Below are 22,013 nucleotides of genomic sequence, written 5' to 3' on the forward strand. Positions count from 1 at the left end.
TCAACAAAAGGTTCTTGTGACATTGAAGGTTCTTTAAGGAACCCTACAGCCAGACAAAGAACCTTTTAGGAACCTATATTATTTTAAGTGTCCATACAGATCCACACACTAACATTGGCCAGGAGTAGAAAAGATGTATCTCTCAATGGGATTGTTTGGTAAAAAAAAAACAATGATAAATAAAATGTCAAAACACACACAACGTGAAAATCGTCATAGCCTATTAAAACAATAGAAATGTGGACAAAAACAAACCATGAGATGTGGAAATGTGTCGTTTCCTTTATGTCTGACAAAGCAGCCGGTCACCTCAAGTGCACGACACATTATTTCATTACTATCGATTTTTCTCTCTTAGCTTCCACGATTACAGACAATAGCCTACAAACAAATGAATTACATTGTGAATGTATTGTGACTTTTGCATATATCGCCCTGCAAAAAAAGAATGATAAACAAAAAATAAATTTTTCGCCGGCTATAGCCACGTAAATGGGTGGAGACTGTATGCAAGCAATAAAATGTCATCGCATCATCTTTCAGCGGGTCCTTATGCAGCACTTTTACGGATAAACGTCCAATAGACTTTTGTTTTATATCCTAAGTAAATCGCGTGAAAATATAGCTGTCCTGTTAAATAGTTTCCGATACAAAGCTGCGACTTGTCTAACTGTGAAAGATTAAGTTGGCTTGGTTAATGTTTATGCAAAGCAAAAACTAAAGGAAAGCATAGTAAAATGCAATGCGATACAAAACGTCTTTACATTATATCTGAATTCAATTATACGTCATGCAATTGTGCACAAACTAAATGCATGACTACTCATAGCACAATGCTGACATAAAGTGTCAACATTGTGCAACAATGTACCCAAGATAAACGTGTTTCATGCACATAATGCAAGACCAGCAGAGATGCGACCACATGACTCGTAAACGTTTAACAGTCATCAGCAAACATAATAAATGATTTAAAAGACTATCTTCTGACCTGTTGCGTCCTCTCAGACGGGTTCACCATCACCGCTTGCCGAAAACTGTTATCCACATAGGACGCCATGGTTTTGAAAACACTAAATGGAGTGTAGTAATCCAGCCCGAACCTCAGAAGTGGTTTTAAACGCTATAATTGATTATAAGAGTAGCCTCAGAATGAAGATCCAGTCCCCAGGCCACAGCCCAAGCCCGGAGCTTTCTTGTTGTCCTTAGTCCAAATCCTACAAGAGCAGGGAGTCTGCTGATGCAGTCCCAGCCGCTGAAGCGTCGCTTTGAGTTGACAGGCGATTTTTGTATCGACAAAATGTTTTACGAGAGACGCCGTTGCTTTAAATTTTATGCAGACGAGTGCATTTTTCAGCATTCCGTGTGTCCGCTGTTCGCTATTCCATCTTCAGATTCCCAGTTTAAAGGAATATGCGATCCACGCGTCGGGCGATTGTCCATTTTAATCCATTTGCAAACCAACGGAGTGTCAAAGGCGGCATTTATAACCGGTGCGTTTGCTCCTAAACGCGACGGATGGTGCACTGTCTGGACTCGCTGTTGTGTGCCACCACCATGGTGACCGACAGCCTCAAGAGGATTCATGGGCGAGTCTATTCAGCACAACGTTGCGCCCACTGAGCTGTGACACATAACACACGGTGCCGTGTCGCCATCTACTGCGCGAATCCTGAATTACACGTGTTCACAGAGAGGCACGGTATTTCATAGCGGTTTGGGTGGAACAAAAGAACAGCGTGAATAAAAAAATATTCCCAGAGTAGGCATACAGTACAATGCAACAAACCAAAACGAACAAAAAATAGATAATCACATCTGAAGAACACGAATTCCCCGAATAAATGAATGCAGGGATCGTCGCATCTGTAAACGCAAACGTAACAAAAATGTAAATCAGAGGCTCCTTACGTCATGCGTATAACAGTGGCCTTCATTTTTTTTATGCAAATTTTAAATGTATTTTGCCCACGTGAAAATAAATAATTTACTGTAGTAAACTGCACTAAAATATATAATCTACTTAGTGTTTTATCTTCCCAGGTAAAAAAGTAGTATACTTTAGTGTATTAGAAATATAATTGAAGTACATGAAGTATAAAACAAGTATGCTTCTACTTGTTGTGCTTTATTTAAAGAGTATTTAATATGTACTTTTTAAAAGTAGCCTATACTTTTAGTGTATTAACAAAATGTACTTAAACACAACTATAATTTGCGCTGCAATGCCTTTTTAAGTGTATTTCCATTAGAATGGCGATATAATGCAATTGAACAGTAAAGGTAGCCTAGTGTATTTTAGTGCACGTGAAGTTTAAAAAAAGTTGTTGCATTTAAGTATAGCCTACTGTTTACACTTGAGGTGTAGTCAAATAGATGTTAAGTTTAATTTAATAGCCTACATAATTGAATACACTTAACTATACTTGGATTTGACGAAAATAGTACAAAATGTAGAAAATATACTTAGTAGCCTACACTTTTTTAAAGTATATTTTTAATATAATTATTTTTCACCTGGGTTACCACCACATTAAGTTTAAATTTATCAAGCCACTTTAGTGTACTTTATTTACGACCAGCTTGACCAGCCAAAAATTTGTCCCAAACACATCTAAAACCAGACTAATACATCCTAAAACCAGTCAAGCATCTTTTGGTTTTAGCAATTTTTTTCAGTAGGGATTTTTATTATTTTTTAAGATTTTAGTGTAGTACATAAACATACTATATTATAGTAAACTGCAGTAAATTAATATACTTGAGTGTTTTTGAACCATATTAAATATAGCCTACTACAGTACATGCTACAGTTAGTACATATTGAAGAATATTTGTTTAATCGTTTTTATGTTTACATTTAATGTTGGTAACAATTTGTTTGTTACTAAAGGCACCAATAGAAATTTCCGTGGACTTACGTTAGCAGTGGACAACTTTTTAATAAATAATCCCTATAATCTGAATGTATACCATTTACAGCGCGAGCTCTGTGGAAACAACCTCACCATGGCAACAGCGAGCAGGTAACCTGCTGTCCAGGGGTTGTTTTACACAGTCCCACAGGGATAACGGATGCCCCCTTATTAAATATTTTACTGATCTAGCACCAGTTAGGTGAAGTTAGCGTAATGAAACGGGCTCAACAGGACACTGGACAAAGAGTACTATTCACAGGTAAAGGACAATTAATCTTTTATATAGTCTAATTAATGTTATTGTTATTTTCACTGACATAGCCTATTAGGAATGACAAAAAGTCACTAAGATCCGTTTTGTTCCAATCAAGGACCAGACGGCGTTGGAGATTTTCGTCCCAGGTTGGACTATTACCCCCGCAGCATTGGAATTGGCCCTTTACCTCCAGATGCCACGAGTGATCTCGAGTACCTTTTCCGGGCTGCTCCACAGTCTAGACCTCCGGTACCTAAGAACTGCTACACCGGGGAGGTGGGCTGGGGTCTTCAGTACTCCAGAGAACTAAACAGGCGGACCCTTATCAGTACCAGACAAAATGAGGTTGGGCATATATTATAAATTTGTATAAGTATTAGTCAGTGGTTTTGTATTCTTTTTGGGATCTTTTAATACAAACCTAAACTCCATATAATATTTTGGTAATAGATTTTTTGGTAATCTGATGAACACTAAAAACTTAGTGGGGTACAATAAGGCATGGGTCAACTATATAATGAAGATATATAAGGTTGAATTGTGTTTCAAAATAAGCTTTTTTACACGTCAGGTTGGGGCAAGTTGTCACACGCGTCTTGGATAAATCATTTACATTACCTTAAATTTACACATTTGGCAGATGGTTTTATCCAAAGCAATTTACAGTGCATTTAAGCTACAGTATACATTTTATCACTATGCAAACCCACAAACTTTATGCTACAAATGCAATGCTCAGTTGAGCTACAGGAACACAATTGTATACAATCTATTAATTGCAATTTCTTTATTTTTTTTGTATCTTTCAGCAAGGCAGATTTCATTCAGATGGTGTGACTCACAGCCAGTGGTAAGCTAAAAAAAAGAAAAGAGTAACCACTGAAGCTATAGGGTTGGATTACCTCCAGCTCTCCCTATTACTCTTGATGGTGATGGATTTCTCTGGCAGAAAATTGCTATCAATAATTCAACACTTGCACACAGGCATACTACACCCGGGTTTTGGGACAAGCAACTGCCCTGCGACAGGCTTCCAAGGAACCACAACACAAATGATACATACAGCGAGGTCAATGATAAACAGTTCCCAGAGATAAATAAACAAGAGGTATACTCTCAGCATTTATATAAACTCACAGCTATTTGTTTTAATCCAACTTAAAGGTTTTAAGGTGTATATCTCCAATTAATGTGGACTAATGCAATGTTAGTGAAGCGCTATGAGAGGACAGGAATGCTCTTTATAAAATGTCCAGTCTTATATTTTAAAAAATCTCCTTAATTTATTTTATATAATCTTATTTTTATTTTATTTTACTTAACATTCTTTAATTTTTCTCTTCTGCTGCAGAGACTGTCAGTGCATACTGAGGAAACTTAAAAAGGAGAGATTACTTCCCCAATACAGAATGGGTTGAATTTGAAAAATGTCATGACATGAAAAAAATCTCACTTACTGTTGCTTTGTGATCATTAAATGGCTAGTTATCTAAATAACATTGTGTCAGCTTTATTATAAATCCCTATTAATATCCTTAATAATAATATCCCTGTATTTAGTTTGGTTTACCTTAAAGGTTACAAACACAGTATAAAGCATTAATTTTTATTCTCACAAAAATGCTGCATATATTATCATTACATTTTTTAAGTCCCATAAATTTTTTTATTCATTTTTTTAGTCAAACATTAGTATTAGTAGCTCAAAGGGTCATGGGTTTTATCCCAGGAAAGACACATAACGATAAAATGTAAAGCTTGTAATATACTAAGTTGCATTGGATGTAAGCATCTGCCAGATGCACACATGTAAATTAATGCTCACTCCATCTTCAGGAAAGTGTATGTCATAAAAAACAAATGTTTTTCTTTTTACATGTCATTTGTGTTTCATACTGTAGGTGCAGGATATAGTCAGGAGCTTGTAACTTTATATTTATATTATAAAACTATAAAGCTCAAATCCTCTTAGCAAGAATCGCCAAAGATTCAGACAGTCGATAACTACTAACGTAGTAATCCTGAGGCTAAAAGGTTTAAATGTGATCCCTGTCTGTATCAGTTCTCAATCTTAGCTAATAATGGGAAAAAACCTTCTCAAACCATTTCCAATATCATATATTGGCCCTTCAATGACCGTATTCAGCTGCTATTCTGGCCTCTTTATTAGGTTTCGGCAAACAGTTTTATTCTGCAGTTTTGTTATAATACCTTTTGTAGGTGTTTATTTGATCAGATTGTCAAAAAATAAAACATTAACATGAATTTAAAAACTTAAGACGAAAACAGACCCATAACATTAGATAAGTGTTTGTGGGATAATGCTTGCTCCACTTACTATTTTAAGAAATAGTATGCAGCAAACAATGGATACACTCTTATAACAAATGTGTTAAAACAACACATATTGTGTCTAGTTAAGGACAACACATTTTATGTTGTTTAATGTGTTATTATTGGAACAACATACTTTGTATTGTTAACACATCTTGTGTTATCCTATTTATTTGAACACAAAATCAACATGAAATGACGTGTTAAAATAACACAATGTGTTGAATAGGATAACACAAAACAATGTGTTAAAAATGAACACATCCTTTCTTAGAGTGTATATAAGTGTATTTGTCATAAACAACATGCTGAAAGTCATCAAACACTTTATTATCCATTATCCAGATATCATAATACACAGAATCAAAATACAGGATCAGACAATCCAAACCAACCTCACACCCCATAACCGGCCAATGAGACCAAGGACCAAAAAAGAACTCTCACAACTGCAAGACAAGACTGCACAATGAGTGACTGAATAAACAAACAAACAAGCAGGAGCTATATAAGCAAAAAGTTTTGACACACAGCTGAATCTGATCAAGCATGAGTCCAGCAATGGGTTAAGAAGTGTAGGTCGTGCACTCTTAAGAAAAATGGTTCTATATAGTACCAAATAAGGGTTCTTCAGCTTGTAACAATAGCAGCACCCTTTCTGGTACTATATAGAACCCTTTTTAACATGGTTCTATATAGAACCTTGCCTTGAAAAAGTGCTAAATAGAACCTCAGTGGTGCTATAAAGAACCCTTTCATTTATCAGCAGTCAGGAGGATTATTTTTTTATTTGTTTTTTCTTATTTATAGCACTTTATAAGATTTAAAAGTTTAAAAACAGAATTGCAAGACATCAGAACATACTTTTATTTTCACTTTTTCATTACATGAGGTGTCATACAATAATAAATATGTGCATTAAAATCACAATCAGAATAAATATATTAATTATTATGCAAATATAACAAATCACTACTCAAATAAGATATGGATGTTAAATAACAGATCAATACTAAATAAATTAACAATAAAATTTGGCAATTAAAATCATTTTAAATAGACAACAATTACATGAAATCAATAAAATCATGACATCAACATCAAAACATGCAAATTATAATAAATCCTGAATATTAACATATTATTGACATTACATTCAGATGTAAACACTTTAGCACAAACAGCTCGATGACATAGAATACAAATGAATGGGATGTTTATAATGCATTATTAACTGTAAAAATAAAATTCAATAGGATTGTGTCAATCTTTGTAGAATCTCACCAAAAAAGTCCATATTATTTTCTTTACGGGATCATCCAATACTCCATCCAATGTTCTTTGTTTTGTTGCAATGATGCTGAACATTTAGTCAGATAAGAGTAAGATAAGAAATGCACTCAAAAAAATGATACTTTAAACGAACACAATTTTATTGTGGACAGTGGTTCCACACAACCCAGTTAATTTATTTTAACATTTAAGGGTTGTTTTCAGTCAATGCCAAATTCTTTATTTGCAGCAACACAATTGAATAATAAATAACTAATGTAAAGTGGTAATGTTCAACAAAATTATCTTAGTTACTTATCCACAACTTAAGATTGTTACGTTTTCTGAACATGTGTTTAACTTGTTCAAACGAATCAAATATTTTTTGCTTGTCCAACTCAAGAGTAGTTTATTCATACAACTCAATTACATTGTGGACAGTGGTTCCATCCAATTACTTTTAGTTACTTTAACACAACAATGTCTATTTCAAGTACATCACACACAAAAATATACCTTTTGTAATAAACTCTATATAGCATTCATTTTATTCAAAAAAGAAATCTCATACACCAGTTCTTCAAGCCATGTTTATTGCACTTAAACTACAGATACCGTAAAGGATATACCAACAAATGAGATGCACTCATCAACTTGAAAAGCTTGCAAAGTTTTTAAGGACTTTGGATATTACAATGTAACCTTATAACAACATTACAATTTTTTTACAGTTAATGACAAATGAAATGCACGAAAACTCCATTTCAAAAACATGGCATTTACATATGAAATATTAAAACATTCCTTTCTCAAAACATCTGCAAAAGGCTTGGTCTTCAGCGTCTGAACTTAATGAGATAGTTACTTCCCATCTAGCTCCAGAAACAACAACTGCAATACTTCAAAAGTGTACCTGACTTCAGGAAAGTAGCTCAAGTTCAGTGCATATATCAGTCCCATCAGCATGGTTGTCGCATACACAATGTTGTTGAGGTCCAAGAACTCTTAATCCCTTCAATAACACTCCAACATCTGCTGGGCTGTCTTCGATGTCTGAACCATACATTTTTGCAACAAGGACTCACATCACCATCTTCTGGATCACCTCCTGGGTACTGGGTGCATCTGTATCCTGCAGGTGAGCATGACAATGATACAATTATTTTATGTTTATTAATAAGTTCAGAAAAATCTCTTATTTACCATTTAATGTTATTCAAAACCACATCACTTGATTCTGTAAAACTGAAGTATTTTAAGAACGTTCTCATTCCATAATGTACAACAGCCAAAAAGTCAAAGAGGGCAAGTATTGTTTGCTTACCAACATACCTTGTTTTCTGCATTAGAAAGAAGGTTTGAAATACCATGGAGATGAGATAAAATAAAAAGTTATCCCAGGTGAAAAAGTACGCGTCCATAATGTACTTAAAGTGCTCTATTTTCATGCACTAATTTTGTACATGATATACTAGAAAATTCTTCTTTTGTACTTCTTGGGACAACCTTAAGAACATCTTGTACATTGTTCACAATGTCAGTCTAAATTAGATTTCAGGGCATATCCGATTTGACAAACTCATTGTCCATATTGTGGATCACAATTGTTCTGTGCGTCCTGTAGCGTTCTGCCGTTTTCTGGATTATCTACAATGTTTCTATGGCAATGACGTTGCGCTGGCACGACAATCTGCCTCAACATCTGACGTGTTTATGTTTTACGTGACGCAACAGCATGACATAACCGAAAAGCTACACAAATGCGATCAGAGCGGTCAGACTGACTTGGATTTCCAGAAATGCGATTTGAAAAGGATTTTAAACCACCCATGGATGTAGCCCAAAACAGATTTGAAAAAACACTGATTTCATGTGGTTTTTGGCAGTTCAGCCTTTCTAAATGTGACTGGATTCAAATATCCACCAAAATCAGATTTAGACTGACAGTGTGAACAAGGTATAATTGTACTTCCCTGTTCTATTTTTGAGACACCATGAATATGAATTAAAATGTTCTAAAAATGTATTTTAAAAATGTATTTAGGTACCACTCGTAGTAAACTTGAACCCATCTTTGAAAGTTGGGTTCAAGTTTACAAGTTTTAACTAATACATTTTTAAAACAGAGATAGTATATTCAAAGCACATTTTAGTTAATAATCATGTCTCAAAACAGAACACATAAGTACACTTAGATAATCTTAAGAACATCTTAAAAAGTACTAAAGAATAATTTTTAGTATATCAAGTATAAATTAGTTTAAAAATAGAGCACTGTAAGTACACTACTATGGAAGTGTACTACTTTTTCACCTGGGATACCACAACATTTCAATTCCTTGATAATACAGCAAAGTATATGTATGCACATATACTTACCAAATACTCTTTAATTAGACTGGTCAGGTCTTCATTCAGGTAGACAAAGAAAGATCAGAGCCTGATCAATGTTGTCAGTCTAAATATGTAAATATCAAAATTGTATTAATTGTAGCATTCACAATATCAGGTAAACATTTACCTTTATTTTTAGATTATTATGCAAAATACAGCATGTAAGTGGAAAACAACAACAAAAAGGGACACCTTAAACCAGGGGTGGGCAATTCCTGGTCCCGAGGGCCACAGCCCTGCAGAGTTTCGCTCCAACCCTAATCAAACACAGCTGAAAAATCTAATTGAAGTCTTCAGAACTGTTTGGAAATTACATTCAGGTGTGTTTGATTAAGGTTGAAGCTAAACTCTGCAGGACTGTGGCCCTCGATGCCCACCCCTGCCTTAAACTGTACCTTTGTTTCTTTTTTACAAGTTCCAGAAACTTTCTAATTCCAATTTCACCAGTGCAAAAAGAAGTTTTATTATAAGGTTTTAATGAGTGCAGTTCTTCATACCCGTGTTGTGGAAACCAGCAGGTTTTTAATTCTCGGTCAATTGATGACTCCTCGTTTTGCATAGATCATTATAAGCTTTGCAGAATATTGATCCATCTTCGCCAAGTATGTAGACACCAATGGGGCTGTTGCGATTATTTTAAACTCTGCATAAATCTACAAAACACAATAAATTATTGTTACCACAAAGCCAACAAAGTTAAACATAAATGACTCAAAAACTTTTCACTCACCTCTTCCCTTCTGAAAAGAGCAGGCCATCTAGTTTTGAAATCTGCTATTGAAGGCGATTCCTTGACAACCTCATGTCTCCTGATAGAAAAAATGTCCATCAGCATTCATAATGTTTTCTCATTGTTCTTTTTAATTTCAGACAGAAGTATTACACTGACTACTTCCAGTGTTTTGGATGTCTCCGTTTGTGGATGGTAAGTGCAGTAGTTGACCTCAGCGTTGCATGTTTTTTTTTATATGGTAAGCAGCACTGGAAATTCCAGCTGGTTTGGGCTTGAGTAAATTTAATTTCACTTAAAAACTAATTGCCCAAGTCAGAATCCATGAACTGCATCCTTAAATGTCCTTGTAGATTACATTGTTTTTCTATTTCCTTTGACAGGTCACTCACTGAAGAAGGAATGGCATACTGAAGGATCACCTTTTGTAACTTTTAGCCAGACTGGAGAAGTCATTGTGGTATGACTGTGGAAAACAAGTAAAATTTAGTTAATTTTTTTTTTTAAATCACTTGTAAGTATGGTTAAGAAAAATTAACTTATAATTGTCCATTTAACAAAATAAAAGCATATTTTACAACATATCCGTGGACTTGTTTTTTCAAAGTCACCATCAAACAAAGCACCAACCAATATAACTCAAGCAATGGATAATCATCAGCTAACTAAAATAGGCACTGACAGACTTTAACATACAATGCAGTTTACCCAAAAAAAGTGTGATATGCTCTAGTTTAAATAATCTGTTTTAATAAAACACATCTGGCTTCAGTCATGAACAAAAGCATCACTTGCCTCATCACCATAAAAACTTTTGACCTCTCATAATATTTCAGCAATGGAAACTACACCAGGCTTAAAATCAGTCAGTGAAGGCTGGTTGTGTTTTCTGTTTTTGTGTGATATAGAAGTCCCATTGACATTTGATTGGAAATCACAACCTGATAACATGCAAAATACCGTTTTACTCTTCTTTAAGGGACTGTTTATGTGAGCAAAGTATTATTTTTCTGATAGACAGTGCACTGCATCTGTAGCATAATTCCTACTTAAATGAACAAGTAGAGCATACCATGTCTTGAATATATCAATTAGAATATGTACAATGATATCTATGATGATAACCCCCACAACGCACGTGCAGCAGTCTTTAATGTTTTAGTAATTTAGATCACAAAGTTTACATTTCAACATAACTTACTTTAAGTAAATATTCATTTCAGAGTAACAACAAAAAATAAACTTTAAGAAACCCTTGAGAAAATGCTCTAACTAAACACAGGAAAATACGTTTCAAAAGCACTATTTTCACCAGTAAAACAAGTTCAATGGCTAAAGTTATCACCGGAACACGACGGAAAATCGAAGTTCAACTCACCACGAACACGTGAAGCAATCCATTCATTTTGAAACGCACAAATCACACAGTTTACAACACTGCTGCTATCATAAAACACTACAAAGGTCCCGAAATTGAACAACACGTTTAATACTGTTTAAACACGAGTACATCATGTTTAATACGGTTTAAACACGTCACACGACAGATCGCGTGAAGCACTCCATTACATTTGAAACGCACAAATCTCACACTTTACCTCACCGCTGCACAAATGACGTGAAATCGTCACCATCAAACACAAACACCATCGACTTCAACATAAAATAAAGTAGCCACAATAATGTTTTAAGATAGATTGAAGAAAAAACGTATTTTGTTTACTTACCCGAAACACCATCACCTGCGCGCCGTCTTCGTGCGTGGAAGTCGTTAAATGACGTCACATCCGGTATTTGAATCGCAAAAGTAAACCAATTACTTTAGTTTAAAGATAGGTAGTTAGGTAAACCAGAGTGAATAACCAATTGATTTAGCATAACACATTACAGTATTTTGTCTTAAAAATAAATGTGTATGTGTTAATGTAACTAAATACATTTGTGTATAATGAACAGTGCTACAAAACCCATGATCTTGAGACGCAGGGTGTCTCCATCACCTGGCTGTTGTCATCATCATACAAGGTTGAGCATCAGGCTGAACAAGATTTGGATCTGTTGGAGATGGGAGAAAGGATAAGACATGGAGACAAAACAAGTTAATATTAGACTGGAGTTTGCTTACATACTGTATGTAAAACATGATTTGACAGAATTTTTAATATGATTCTGCTCAAGATACCTGTTTTGTCAGTAAATAGGTGAATGCTTGGTGAAAGATTTATTTATAAATTGAATTCACTCAATTCACATAAACCACTGTTATCAAGCCAATGGAGCTTCACTCATGATCCACCTAACAGATAGACAAAAATAATTCTGTTATCACAAGTAAATGTGCCACAAGATCACACACATAATCTCCAAAATGTTTAAACAGTAAATAACTATTATTTTAATGCCAGCATTGAAAGTAACATGCATACATCACCTTTAAAAACAGGATGTGTCTTTCATATCAAGCGGTCATCATACGCACTGCCTTCACTCCCAGCATAAGAAAGATTACCTCACGAAAACTCTGAAATATCAATAAAAAAAACTAAACACATGTTGTACCACATTCTTTTCATAATTAGTTTAATAATAATATAAAATATACATGTATATGCTTTATAACAAACACTATAACAAATCATTATCCTAAGTCATTGTTAAAGCAGAGTCCCTGAAATATATCATTTAAAACAATATGAAGATTACCTGCTTTAAAGGGAATGAAGCTTACAGTATGTTGACCTGTTATAAAATAAATAAAGTACATCAAAAACACGCAAAACCTCAATTTTGCAAAATGTTTAAACAGTAAATATTATTATTTTAATGCCAGGATTGAAAGTAACATGCATACATCACCTTTAAAAATAGAATGTGTCTATATCAAGTGGTCATACGCACTGCCTTCATTCCCAGTAAGATTACCTCACATACAAAAACTCTGAAATATCAATAAAAAAACGAAACACATGATGTACCACATACTTCCGATAATTAGTTTAATAAACTTAATGTACAATATATATGTACAATATATGCTTTATAACACTTTAACAAATCATTATCCTAAGTCATTGTTAAAGTAGAGTCTCCTATCATTTAAAACAGTATGAAGCTTACCTGCTTTAAAGTGAATGAAGCTTACAGTATAACGTTTACCTGTTATAAAATAAATAAATTACAATAAGAACACACAAAACTTCAATTTTCTAAATGTTTTTAACAGTAAATGATGATTATTTTACTCTCTTACCTGCTTGTGATGTTAATCTGCTGGCGGTTCAGCAGGACTGATGATTCAGGGCTTTTACAGGTGAAAATAATCAAGAGGCAGCTTGAAAATAACTGACTAAATTTAAAATCAAAAAAGGAGGGAAATAAAGAACCCTTTTGCCAAGACAAAGAACCATTTCAGCAAAAAATGGTTCTTCAGTAAGCTATGGTTCTATATAGAACCTTTACCATCGTTTCAGAACCTTTGAAGAACCTTTTTTCTTAAGAGTGTGTCTCAATCGGAAGGCTGCAGCCTCCGGAGGTCGCATACGCAGGCTGCATATGTCATCAAGCATGGTGTATTTAAGTTAATTGAGCATTACATTCACAAGATATAAGCATATTACAACAATTTACGATTAACTAAGAATAATAATCAACTTTATAATTGTTAATATTTTGAAATAAGCCTGCAAAAGCGACCTTCGGAGGCTCCAGCCTTCCGATTGAGAAACGGATGTATTTAGTATAGAAATGTCAGGAGTGAAGGGAAGGGAGTGCCCTCTAGTGGAGCAGCACATACTGTAGACCAGGGGTCTCCAACCTTTTTGTGAGCAAGGGCTACCACTATGGATAAAGCAATCTGGAGGGTTACTTTTTGGTAGTCTACTCAAAAGATTTTTGTTTTACTTATTTTATTTTACTTGTTGATATGTTTTATGTATAAAATGTTAACATACATAAAAGAAGCCAATCTTATATAAAAAAATATGTAATAAATAAATATTACAATTTAGACTAATAGAATGTGCTTTGGCGGGCACCTCACAGACTCTGGAAACCTGGTTTTAAAAAGTTTAAAGCATTATGCAGTTGTTGTGTAAATACATTTAATGCATTTAATAATCATATAAGCCTATCTGTCTCTATACCCTGGAAACACCTCAACTGCCCACCTAGCTGGCAAAAACCAGGCCTGTGTGTGAGCTTCAGATCACAACTTACTTTGGGTTATTTTAATAAGGTAATAAAGCAGAATGTAGACACACATGCTGTACAAATATCCTTTGTCCCCAGACACATACAGGACACTGGGTCTGTTATCATCAAAGTGATCTTTGAATTTTTACCTTGCTTTACAATATGCTGTCAGGGATGTTATCAAATATGGTCAATTTGTTTTGATGTCAAGTTCCTGCTTATTATCTTTTTATTAAGTATTTCTTCAAATTTGTTTTTGTTTGCATTTTTGCAAAATCTTGTGTGTAACTTCGGACAACATAACGCATATAGTGTGAATGGCATTGTTTTGGTATTTTTCAAAGAATAAAATGGTAGCAATTAATAAAATGAATGTTTGTTTATAGAAGCGTTACTGAAAGCAAAACCTTTTTACAGGCTAGACATTTGAAATGACATTTTTGGTCTTTTGATCTCTTCCTCCTTATTTGCATCTTGATTCCTTGACACCTCAATAAGCGATTTTATGTTACTCAGCTATTAAGAAAAGATGTGATTGCAAAACTGATAATAGTATAAATTTACTATATTACTAAATTTATTATAATTATTCTGTATAAAAGCTAAAGTATAAAGACTATTCCCTTTTGAATAGATTCAAAGAGGGAGTCACTAAAGCACTTATCTAGTAAACATAAATTAATACAAACCTGATTTACAATTAGAATGAGAATCCTGCATTTAAAAAGCCCTTGCAATATTTAAAACCTTTTAATAGTAATAGTAAAGTGTTATACTAGACACACTATTTAGCGTTGGATAAAATTTGGGATTTTTTTAATTTGACTGTCTGCAAATGGCCCAAAAACACTACCTCATGCTATTTCCTTATTTATGTTTTATTTTTTTAATAAACAACTAGCTTTAACCAACCATACTTTTACTTTCTGAAGGTCACATATTTCCAACCTACTTTTCACTTTACATGATATCTGTAAAAGATTGTGTGTCACATCGGAATTTTATGGGTTTAATGGGGTCATTTATTACTCGGTTCCTTGTTTTAGGAAAAGCAAAACATTCTTGTTCTTCTCTGGAATATTCTACGTCAACTGTTGTTTATTTGGTGTCCAATCAGAGGAACTGAAGGTGTAAATCATGTGTATCTTGGTAAAGTGTGAAATAATACATTCAAATTAGTTTACAATACTGCATTTCATCAACATATTATCATTATGCAATCCACACTGCAAAGTAGTTGATTTAAGAAACACATTTAAGCAATTAATGATTAGACAAATTACAAATGGCATTACAGGCCTACAATGTTTAACACATCTTTAATGTAAATTTATTTAAATAAAAGATTTACTTCCCTTCAAAAGTTGAGTTACCTACTCATCCTTTATGTTTTTTTTTCTCAACATAAGCAATTTAAACAACATAAAAAACATTTTGTGACTATTGTACCCCTTAACATTAAAACAATAATATAATATAGAAAGAGATGTGTCATAATACTTTGAGTTATGTATGTTTATATATTATTTATATTTGCATTATGTACTGTTTGTGCAGGTTGTTAACTTTTTACCCATGTCACATTACATCCTTACAGTATATAGCTTAGTATTCAACACATTTTGCGGATTATATTTATCTATTTAGTAAACATATTTATTACAACATTTTCACACGAGGATCAAAAATGTTTTTATTTTGATGTTTTGTGATTTTCCCCTCATGGTCAGATTCATTGAAGTTTCTGTCTCTCCATCAACTAATGACGCTCTTCACATCAGCCAATCACATTTCACATCTGTAGGTGCCAGATTAGAGAACCGAATCTACATCTTCATACCTCTAGACATAGGGACTTTCCACACAGGACTACAAAGATCCTGAAAAGTGAGTTGTGGTGCTGTTTAAAACCCTGCTGAAGTTCAGATTAGTTTTCATTTAGTCAAGGCGCACAAACAAACACACAAATACACACCTGCGATGGCAGAACAACAGAACGATGCGCTTATTGAGCGCGTGCCTAGCGAGGAGAACCTCATCTTGGGCTCGAGACAGACAAGGTAAATTATCATCATTATTAATGTATAAAGAGCATGTTTTTTATATTATTATTTTGCATTGTTATTGCAAAGAGTAGTTTATGTTGAATCTAATAGCCTAAATAATATTTAAAAAAAATGACATTATAATATAATGTTTTATTCGTCAAGGTAATTATTTTGCATGTTTATGCTCTTTTAAACTTTGCATGAAGACACTTGAGGCTTCAGTATCGGACATATAACAACTTATACAAACTTAAATAAATGTTATAATAACTTAACTACTTTTACTATTGACCAATAATAATAATGAATAAACTAAATTTCAAAAAGTTGGAACATCTGAAAGAGAAATCAAACCCTACCTATTTACAAGTGACGTCATTTGTCATTCCCGTTAATGATTGGTTGTTTATAAATACCTTTCAAAATGAAACTAAAATGCAGCATCTTATATTAAGGCATCGTCGTTTATTACAATTTGGGAAAATATGGTAGAATTATATAAAATCTATATTTATTTTACCCATTATAAATATCAATAACACCAAACAACAATAACAGTTTTTAGAGTTACAATAAATCTCCCATTTCATATAAAAGCCATACGTTATGCATGTTTAATAATGTATGTATAAATATATGGTTTACAACAGTCATAGATTAGATCGAGTCTGACAGACATCTATCTGCAAAACCCAACCAGCAAGAATAACCTTTATAATTCAACAGATTTAACAATTCAGTGCAGTTATTTTAACCAAATCTGGAATAATTGTGTCTTTAGATATAAGACAAAAGCAGTTTGTCTGTTTGGTCACGAAACCCCCCAATACAGTCATGTGTGTATTTCAAGCATATAATTATTACAAAAAACAGCCCCTCCTACAAACCCAGGCACCTACACTGTCCAAAAAATATTCCCAAGCTGTCACAGGGGCAGTACCCTTTATAAAGGTCCTAATATGTACAGTTTAGGTACAGATATGTATGCATTTGGTACTATTATGTACCTCTGAAATACTAATATGAATAGGGACTATTTTTTCCTGAGATATGTGACAGAGGTTTGTTTCCCCAGCAGGAGCTCTAATGGCAAAGCACTGAAGGTGGCCGGGTTCACGGTTCTTGCCTGTCTGCTGTTGGCAGGTCAGGCTCTGACCGCTTACTTCGTCTGGGGCCAGAAACAGCACATTGACTCTCTGACGCAAGGCCAGGAGCTACTGAAGAATGAACTGACCCGCAAGTCATCAGGTACAATTGATTTTACATGAGCGTACCTTCACTTTCATTTAAAGTTTAAACTTTTATTTTGGAAAAAATAGGTTGTGAAATTCTAAGCCTTTAAATGATGGGGATTGTGATAAGCAGGGTGTGATTTGTCAAAAAATCTTAGGGGGGGGGTTTCAATTATTTTTATTTTGCATTGATTATTCAGTGTATTAAGGTATTTCTTATAACTGATTAAATAAAACATGTATAGAAATTATTATGCCTGGCTCAAGACATGCAAAACACCTTTTTTTTGCAAAAAGTTTGCATTAAAAGTTTTTAATGATAATGGGGTGGTTTTCTGGACAGGGATTAGCTTAAGCCAGGACTTGGCCTTAGTTTAATTACATATATATATTTAAGAAACGTGTCTTACTAAAATGAAAATAAATAAATAAATAATAACAATAAATAAAACAATAAATAGGCTATAATGCCTAGACAAGACGTCAGACTCAGATGGTAGTTTCTGCTCTCTCATTCTTAATGGTAATATTTCTTGTATTTGTTTTGTGACGGTCCTGTAAAATACGATGATATGCTGCTTAAATTTTTCATGACATAACCTAGACGCAGTGTCACCTATTGTCACAGAAGCGGAAGAGCTGACAGTAATAGTCAGTTTTTGATTTTTCTGTTGTTTGCGCTATTGCTTGGCAGCGTTTTTACTTACGGGGATTTTACTTACCACCGGTATAAAAACAATTAATCAGAAGCAGAGTTATAAAGACCCCCAGCAAATCGCACCCTGGGGATCAGAATCTTAAACAAATTTTTATATTGGTTTATTACAATGTTTGCTATGCTTCTGGGAAAGTGAGAGGAAACAAAATTAAACGAAAAGCAGAAGTGAAAAACCTTTGAAATAGCTTTAATATTAAGTGCATGTTGTCTTTGTCTGATAGCTGGAGCACCAAAGGTGATGCGCCTGCCAATGAACAGCATGCCCCTGCTGAAAGACTTCTCCGATGAGACCTCCGATCAGAAACAGACCGTCCCACTCACGGTCAGACACCATCCTGTTGACACAAACACATTTGAGAAAAAAATGCTGGATCAGCTAAATGTCTGTTTCTTCTTGTTATAGAAACTGCAGCCAAGTTTCCTGAGCCAGAAAGAGGGCAGTGGAATAATGGATGGTACGTGGCCTTTCATTTCTTCTTTATTTAACACTGATGAGCATTTTTGGCAGATTTATAAATGATACAGTAACGTATAGATTTCTGACGAAACCTGCACGTTCTCACAGAGGCTTCCCGGCTGATGCCAAAGCGAATGCGTCTACCCATGAAGACCATGCCACTACTGATGGACCCAGACACTGAAGTGAATAGCACACCTGTTGCAGGTGAGATACACACACAAATACACCTAATCCTATAACCATTCAGAGCTCTATATGATATCTATGTGTATCTGTGCAGCTATTGAGGTGGAGACCAAATGTAAGCTGGAGTCCGTCAAGGAGGTGAAACCCGGGTTCTTCCGGCCACAGTGTGATGAAGAGGGCAACTACCTGCCCATGCAGTGCTGGCACAGTACCGGATACTGCTGGTGCGTGGACAAGAACGGCAATGAGATCAAGGGCACTCGCATCCGCGGAAAACCCATCTGCAGCACAGGTTTGTTTTGATACGTTTAATTTGCGGAAAATCATAAATCAATCAGTTGTAATGTAAATACAAACATATATTTATTTGCTTTATATTTAAAAGATGATCTGATCGTACACCCTGATATTCTTGGTGAGACTCCACTCATGTAGTAAAAGTCACACACACGACACAAACTCATGAACTGATAGATTAAACATATCCAGGAGGATTATCTGTGTTAATCGCTCTCTCTTTCTCTCTACAGAGTAAATAAGCATCATCTTCTCCATCAACATCTATGTGAGGTATTCAACAATTAAGTGAAGATCATCCTCCTGTTAAAGTTCTCTTCATTTACTTTCATTAGTTCATAACTTACAGCTCTGTCCTAATGATTACTTGCTTCTCATAGATATCATTAGATTAGGAACCTCTGAATGTAACTTTTCTACCCAAGATCTCTAGGATCTGAAATAAATACACATATATATAATATTTCTAAGAGATGTCTAACCCCATGTTCTGAAAATATCAGTTCTGTGGTGTAATTCTGTATGTTTTAACACAAGACATGTTTGTAGGGCATGAGTATCATATAATGATTATATATCTGAGAGACTGTAAATATGATGATTGCAATAAAACATGCTGTCTTTAACTGTAAATGTGTGAGTTTAAATAAATATTCAGACAATGTGTACAGATAACTGACTAAAGATTTACAAGAACAAAACAGTAAATTAAGTTTTGCAATAAATAACATGAATTATTATACATTATACCACGGGCTGTTGAATGCTTTACTCTGATTGGCTGAGAAATGTTCCATGCGTGTTAATTATTTTTTCTGTAAACCGCACACCTAACATGTTAAATGTCTTAAAAATAGGCACCAGAGCAATGTTTGTGGTAACCTTGGTATAAGAGGAATAATTGACTCCAGTCCTATGAATTGTTTGAAAATAATGCACACCCCTCGCATCATGCCACATTACCCCCTTGGGTAAAAACATCTAAAAAGTTTCTAAAAGTTTTCTTTGAAAAAAAATTGTAATTAGCTGATGTCAAGTGATTTCAGTGGATGTATTTGGGAGTTCTCATACAGTTTATACACGTGTTAAAATGAACAAAGATATATTTTATCATCTTAGAGTCATAATATGCAATTTCCGGCACTAGAGATCACTAAACAACCACGGCCACAGTTTGGTGACACCGTTAAAGGTCCACTGTGTAGATTTTTAGCGGCATCTAGAGGTGAGATTGTGAACTGCAACCAACAGTTCAGTCCACAGCTTACCTCTCCCTTTCGAAATGCATAGAAAAGCTACGGTAGCCACCATACGACAAACATGTAATCTGAGAGAATGTAGTGCCAGTTTAAGCTTATTGTTAAAAATGGTGGCGTGAAATGGCGTGACTTCTGTATAAGGGGACCCAGTGTGTATGTGGATAAAAATGGTTCATTCTAAAGTAATAAAAACCATACAGTTCATTATGTAAGGTCTTTATACACCACTGATAATATAGTTTTGTATATTATATTGCATTTCTGTTAAGAGTTCCTTCTAAAAGTTACACAATGTACCTTGGAAGAGCATAAAATGATGGGAGTTGTAGTCTTCAACTTCACTGTTGATAGGAATCGCTACAGAACTCATGTTAAAAGGGACACATCATGAAAATATGACTTTTTTCATGTTTAAGTGCTATAATTGGGTTCCCCACTGCTTTTATCAAATATAAAAAAGCAACTCAGTAACTTAGTTTTGGGAAACTAAAATAGGTAATTGAAATTAGGCTCCCCTTGTGATGTCAGAAGGGGATATTACAGCCCCTTAATCTGCACTATCCATCCATGGCACTGCCATTTTTGCATTTTAAAGGACACATTTATGATCACACCTACAAAGTGGCAATTTTAGAATGCTATAATAAATTATATATATGGTATTTTGAGCTAAAATGTCACGTATGTACTTGACATCTTAAAAAAAGTCTTGTGAAATGTCCCCTTTAATGGATGATGGCATTGAAATAAAGTAAAACAACCGTCACATTATACTGTAAGCCCCACAGTGTGTACTGGTTTCAAATTGCTTTCACTATACGTTTGATGTTATATAGTGTGCACAGTGTCACAAAGTCAAAAACACATGGTTTCTATTCTGTAGCAAAATTTGAAATCGAAAATACCTGGACATTGACAAGTGGCAGAGGACTGGATAAAAAAACAATAAATTCTCTGGATTCAAACATAGTTTAAAAGATGTGAGATAATGTAAGTAGCCTACACAAAATATAACACTTTGCTAGTAGTTTTTGGATACAAAAGTGTAACATTTTGTGCCTTTGGGGGTGGTTCCCGGACAGGGATTATGTTAAACCAGGACTAGGTCTTAGTTTATTAAACACATTAGTTAAAAACATTACTTGTGTGCATTTTAAGGCTAAATTTTGGACAGCTCTTATATTTGGTCTAGGACTAGTCTAATCCCTGTCCGGGAAACAACCCCATGATCACGTACCATATACACACAGACAGACAGGTGAAAGTGAGCAGTACACAATAAATATTTCACGAGTGTAACAGAGCCAAACACACACAAAACACACTGCTGTCTTCAGTTCAGATCACAGACCTGCTCGACACAGAAAGAATGGACACATCTGTGAGTATAACATACAAACATATAAATTATATTCACATGATTTATCAAAAATATGAGTTGGTGTAACACTAATACCCAGCAAGGCTTGTGTCTAACTAAACCTGTGTGTGTGTGTGTTTGCTGTAGATAGCTGTTGGAGAGAGAGATGAAGAGGTGAACGAGTCATCAGAGATACAAAATCTCCTCAGACAGGAAACAGAACTGCACATTACTGGTCTGTGTGTGTGTGAATGAAAGCTGAGATACATCAGTCTGTTATTTGTGCTGTATAGTACTAGTCCTGCTAACCATCTAATCTAACCTGCTGCTGATATCAGAGGGCAGGGTCAGTGTGCAG

At 34.5% G+C, this 22,013-nt stretch overlaps 3 protein-coding genes and 2 long non-coding RNA genes across 12 annotated transcripts in view; 2 read left to right on the forward strand and 3 right to left on the reverse strand.

Moving 5' to 3' along the window:
* rapgef2b (Rap guanine nucleotide exchange factor 2b) overlaps nucleotides 1–1,596 on the reverse strand; it is a 133,429-nt gene extending 131,833 nt beyond the window's left edge. For 3 of the 6 annotated variants that reach the window (XM_055178615.2, XM_055178610.2, XM_055178609.2), the window contains exon 1: nucleotides 992–1,595. In XM_055178615.2, the coding sequence (XP_055034590.1) occupies nucleotides 992–1,060 (69 nt within the window). In that variant the 5' untranslated portion in view covers nucleotides 1,061–1,595. Of the gene's footprint in view, nucleotides 1–991 lie in introns of all 6 variants that reach the window. The other 3 variants (XM_055178614.2, XM_055178620.2, XM_055178621.2) reach the window with 2 other exon arrangements.
* Nucleotides 1,597–2,982: 1,386 nt separating this feature from the next.
* Nucleotides 2,983–4,671, forward strand: LOC129422598 (protein SPMIP2). The gene is made up of 5 exons (XM_073854606.1): nucleotides 2,983–3,177; nucleotides 3,290–3,519; nucleotides 3,984–4,024; nucleotides 4,159–4,282; nucleotides 4,526–4,671. The coding sequence occupies exons 1-5, from the start codon at nucleotides 3,132–3,134 to the stop codon at nucleotides 4,553–4,555; spliced, it is 471 nt and encodes a 156-aa protein (XP_073710707.1). The 5' UTR covers nucleotides 2,983–3,131; the 3' UTR covers nucleotides 4,556–4,671.
* Nucleotides 4,672–7,356: 2,685 nt separating this feature from the next.
* Nucleotides 7,357–11,779, reverse strand: LOC141350063 (uncharacterized). The gene is made up of 5 exons (XR_012358004.1): nucleotides 11,632–11,779; nucleotides 9,905–10,370; nucleotides 9,672–9,827; nucleotides 9,160–9,238; nucleotides 7,357–7,912 (listed from the first exon to the last, which is right to left on the reverse strand). It is a non-coding gene; the product is annotated as an uncharacterized lncRNA (long non-coding RNA).
* A 562-nt stretch (nucleotides 11,780–12,341) lies between these two features.
* On the reverse strand, nucleotides 12,342–13,399 carry LOC141350128 (uncharacterized). Its single transcript, XR_012358124.1, has 4 exons — nucleotides 13,022–13,399; nucleotides 12,761–12,842; nucleotides 12,608–12,643; nucleotides 12,342–12,425 (listed from the first exon to the last, which is right to left on the reverse strand). It is a non-coding gene; the product is annotated as an uncharacterized lncRNA (long non-coding RNA).
* Nucleotides 13,400–15,937: 2,538 nt separating this feature from the next.
* On the forward strand, nucleotides 15,938–19,669 carry cd74a (CD74 molecule, major histocompatibility complex, class II invariant chain a). Of its 3 annotated transcripts, none has more exons than XM_055178625.2 (8): nucleotides 15,938–16,155; nucleotides 17,219–17,391; nucleotides 18,315–18,415; nucleotides 18,497–18,548; nucleotides 18,659–18,757; nucleotides 18,834–19,031; nucleotides 19,125–19,154; nucleotides 19,270–19,669. In XM_055178625.2, the coding sequence occupies exons 1-8, from the start codon at nucleotides 16,076–16,078 to the stop codon at nucleotides 19,272–19,274; spliced, it is 738 nt and encodes a 245-aa protein (XP_055034600.1). In that variant the 5' UTR covers nucleotides 15,938–16,075; the 3' UTR covers nucleotides 19,275–19,669. The 3 variants fall into 3 exon arrangements, with proteins under 3 accessions (XP_055034600.1, XP_055034602.1, XP_055034603.1); XM_055178627.2 differs by having other exon boundaries at nucleotides 15,939–16,155; nucleotides 17,222–17,391; XM_055178628.2 differs by lacking the exon at nucleotides 19,125–19,154 and having other exon boundaries at nucleotides 15,939–16,155.
* The last annotated feature ends 2,344 nt before the right edge of the window (nucleotides 19,670–22,013 follow it).

Source organism: Misgurnus anguillicaudatus, chromosome 16, assembly GCF_027580225.2.
Source record: "Misgurnus anguillicaudatus chromosome 16, ASM2758022v2, whole genome shotgun sequence".
NCBI lineage: Eukaryota > Metazoa > Chordata > Actinopteri > Cypriniformes > Cobitidae > Misgurnus > Misgurnus anguillicaudatus.

Bases quoted from the DNA above. Each gene is read 5' to 3' on its own strand.
- LOC129422598 (XM_073854606.1), top strand. From the start codon at position 3,132: ATGAAACGGGCTCAACAGGACACTGGACAAAGAGTACTATTCACAG. The intron at 3,178-3,289 runs GTAAAGGACAAT...GTTCCAATCAAG, and splicing joins ACAAAGAGTACTATTCACAG to GACCAGACGGCGTTGGAGAT. The intron at 3,520-3,983 runs GTTGGGCATATA...TGTATCTTTCAG, and splicing joins TCAGTACCAGACAAAATGAG to CAAGGCAGATTTCATTCAGA.
- cd74a (XM_055178625.2), top strand. From the start codon at position 16,076: ATGGCAGAACAACAGAACGATGCGCTTATTGAGCGCGTGCCTAGCGAG. The intron at 18,416-18,496 runs GTCAGACACCAT...TTCTTGTTATAG, and splicing joins AACAGACCGTCCCACTCACG to AAACTGCAGCCAAGTTTCCT. The intron at 19,032-19,124 runs GTTTGTTTTGAT...TATATTTAAAAG, and splicing joins AAAACCCATCTGCAGCACAG to ATGATCTGATCGTACACCCT.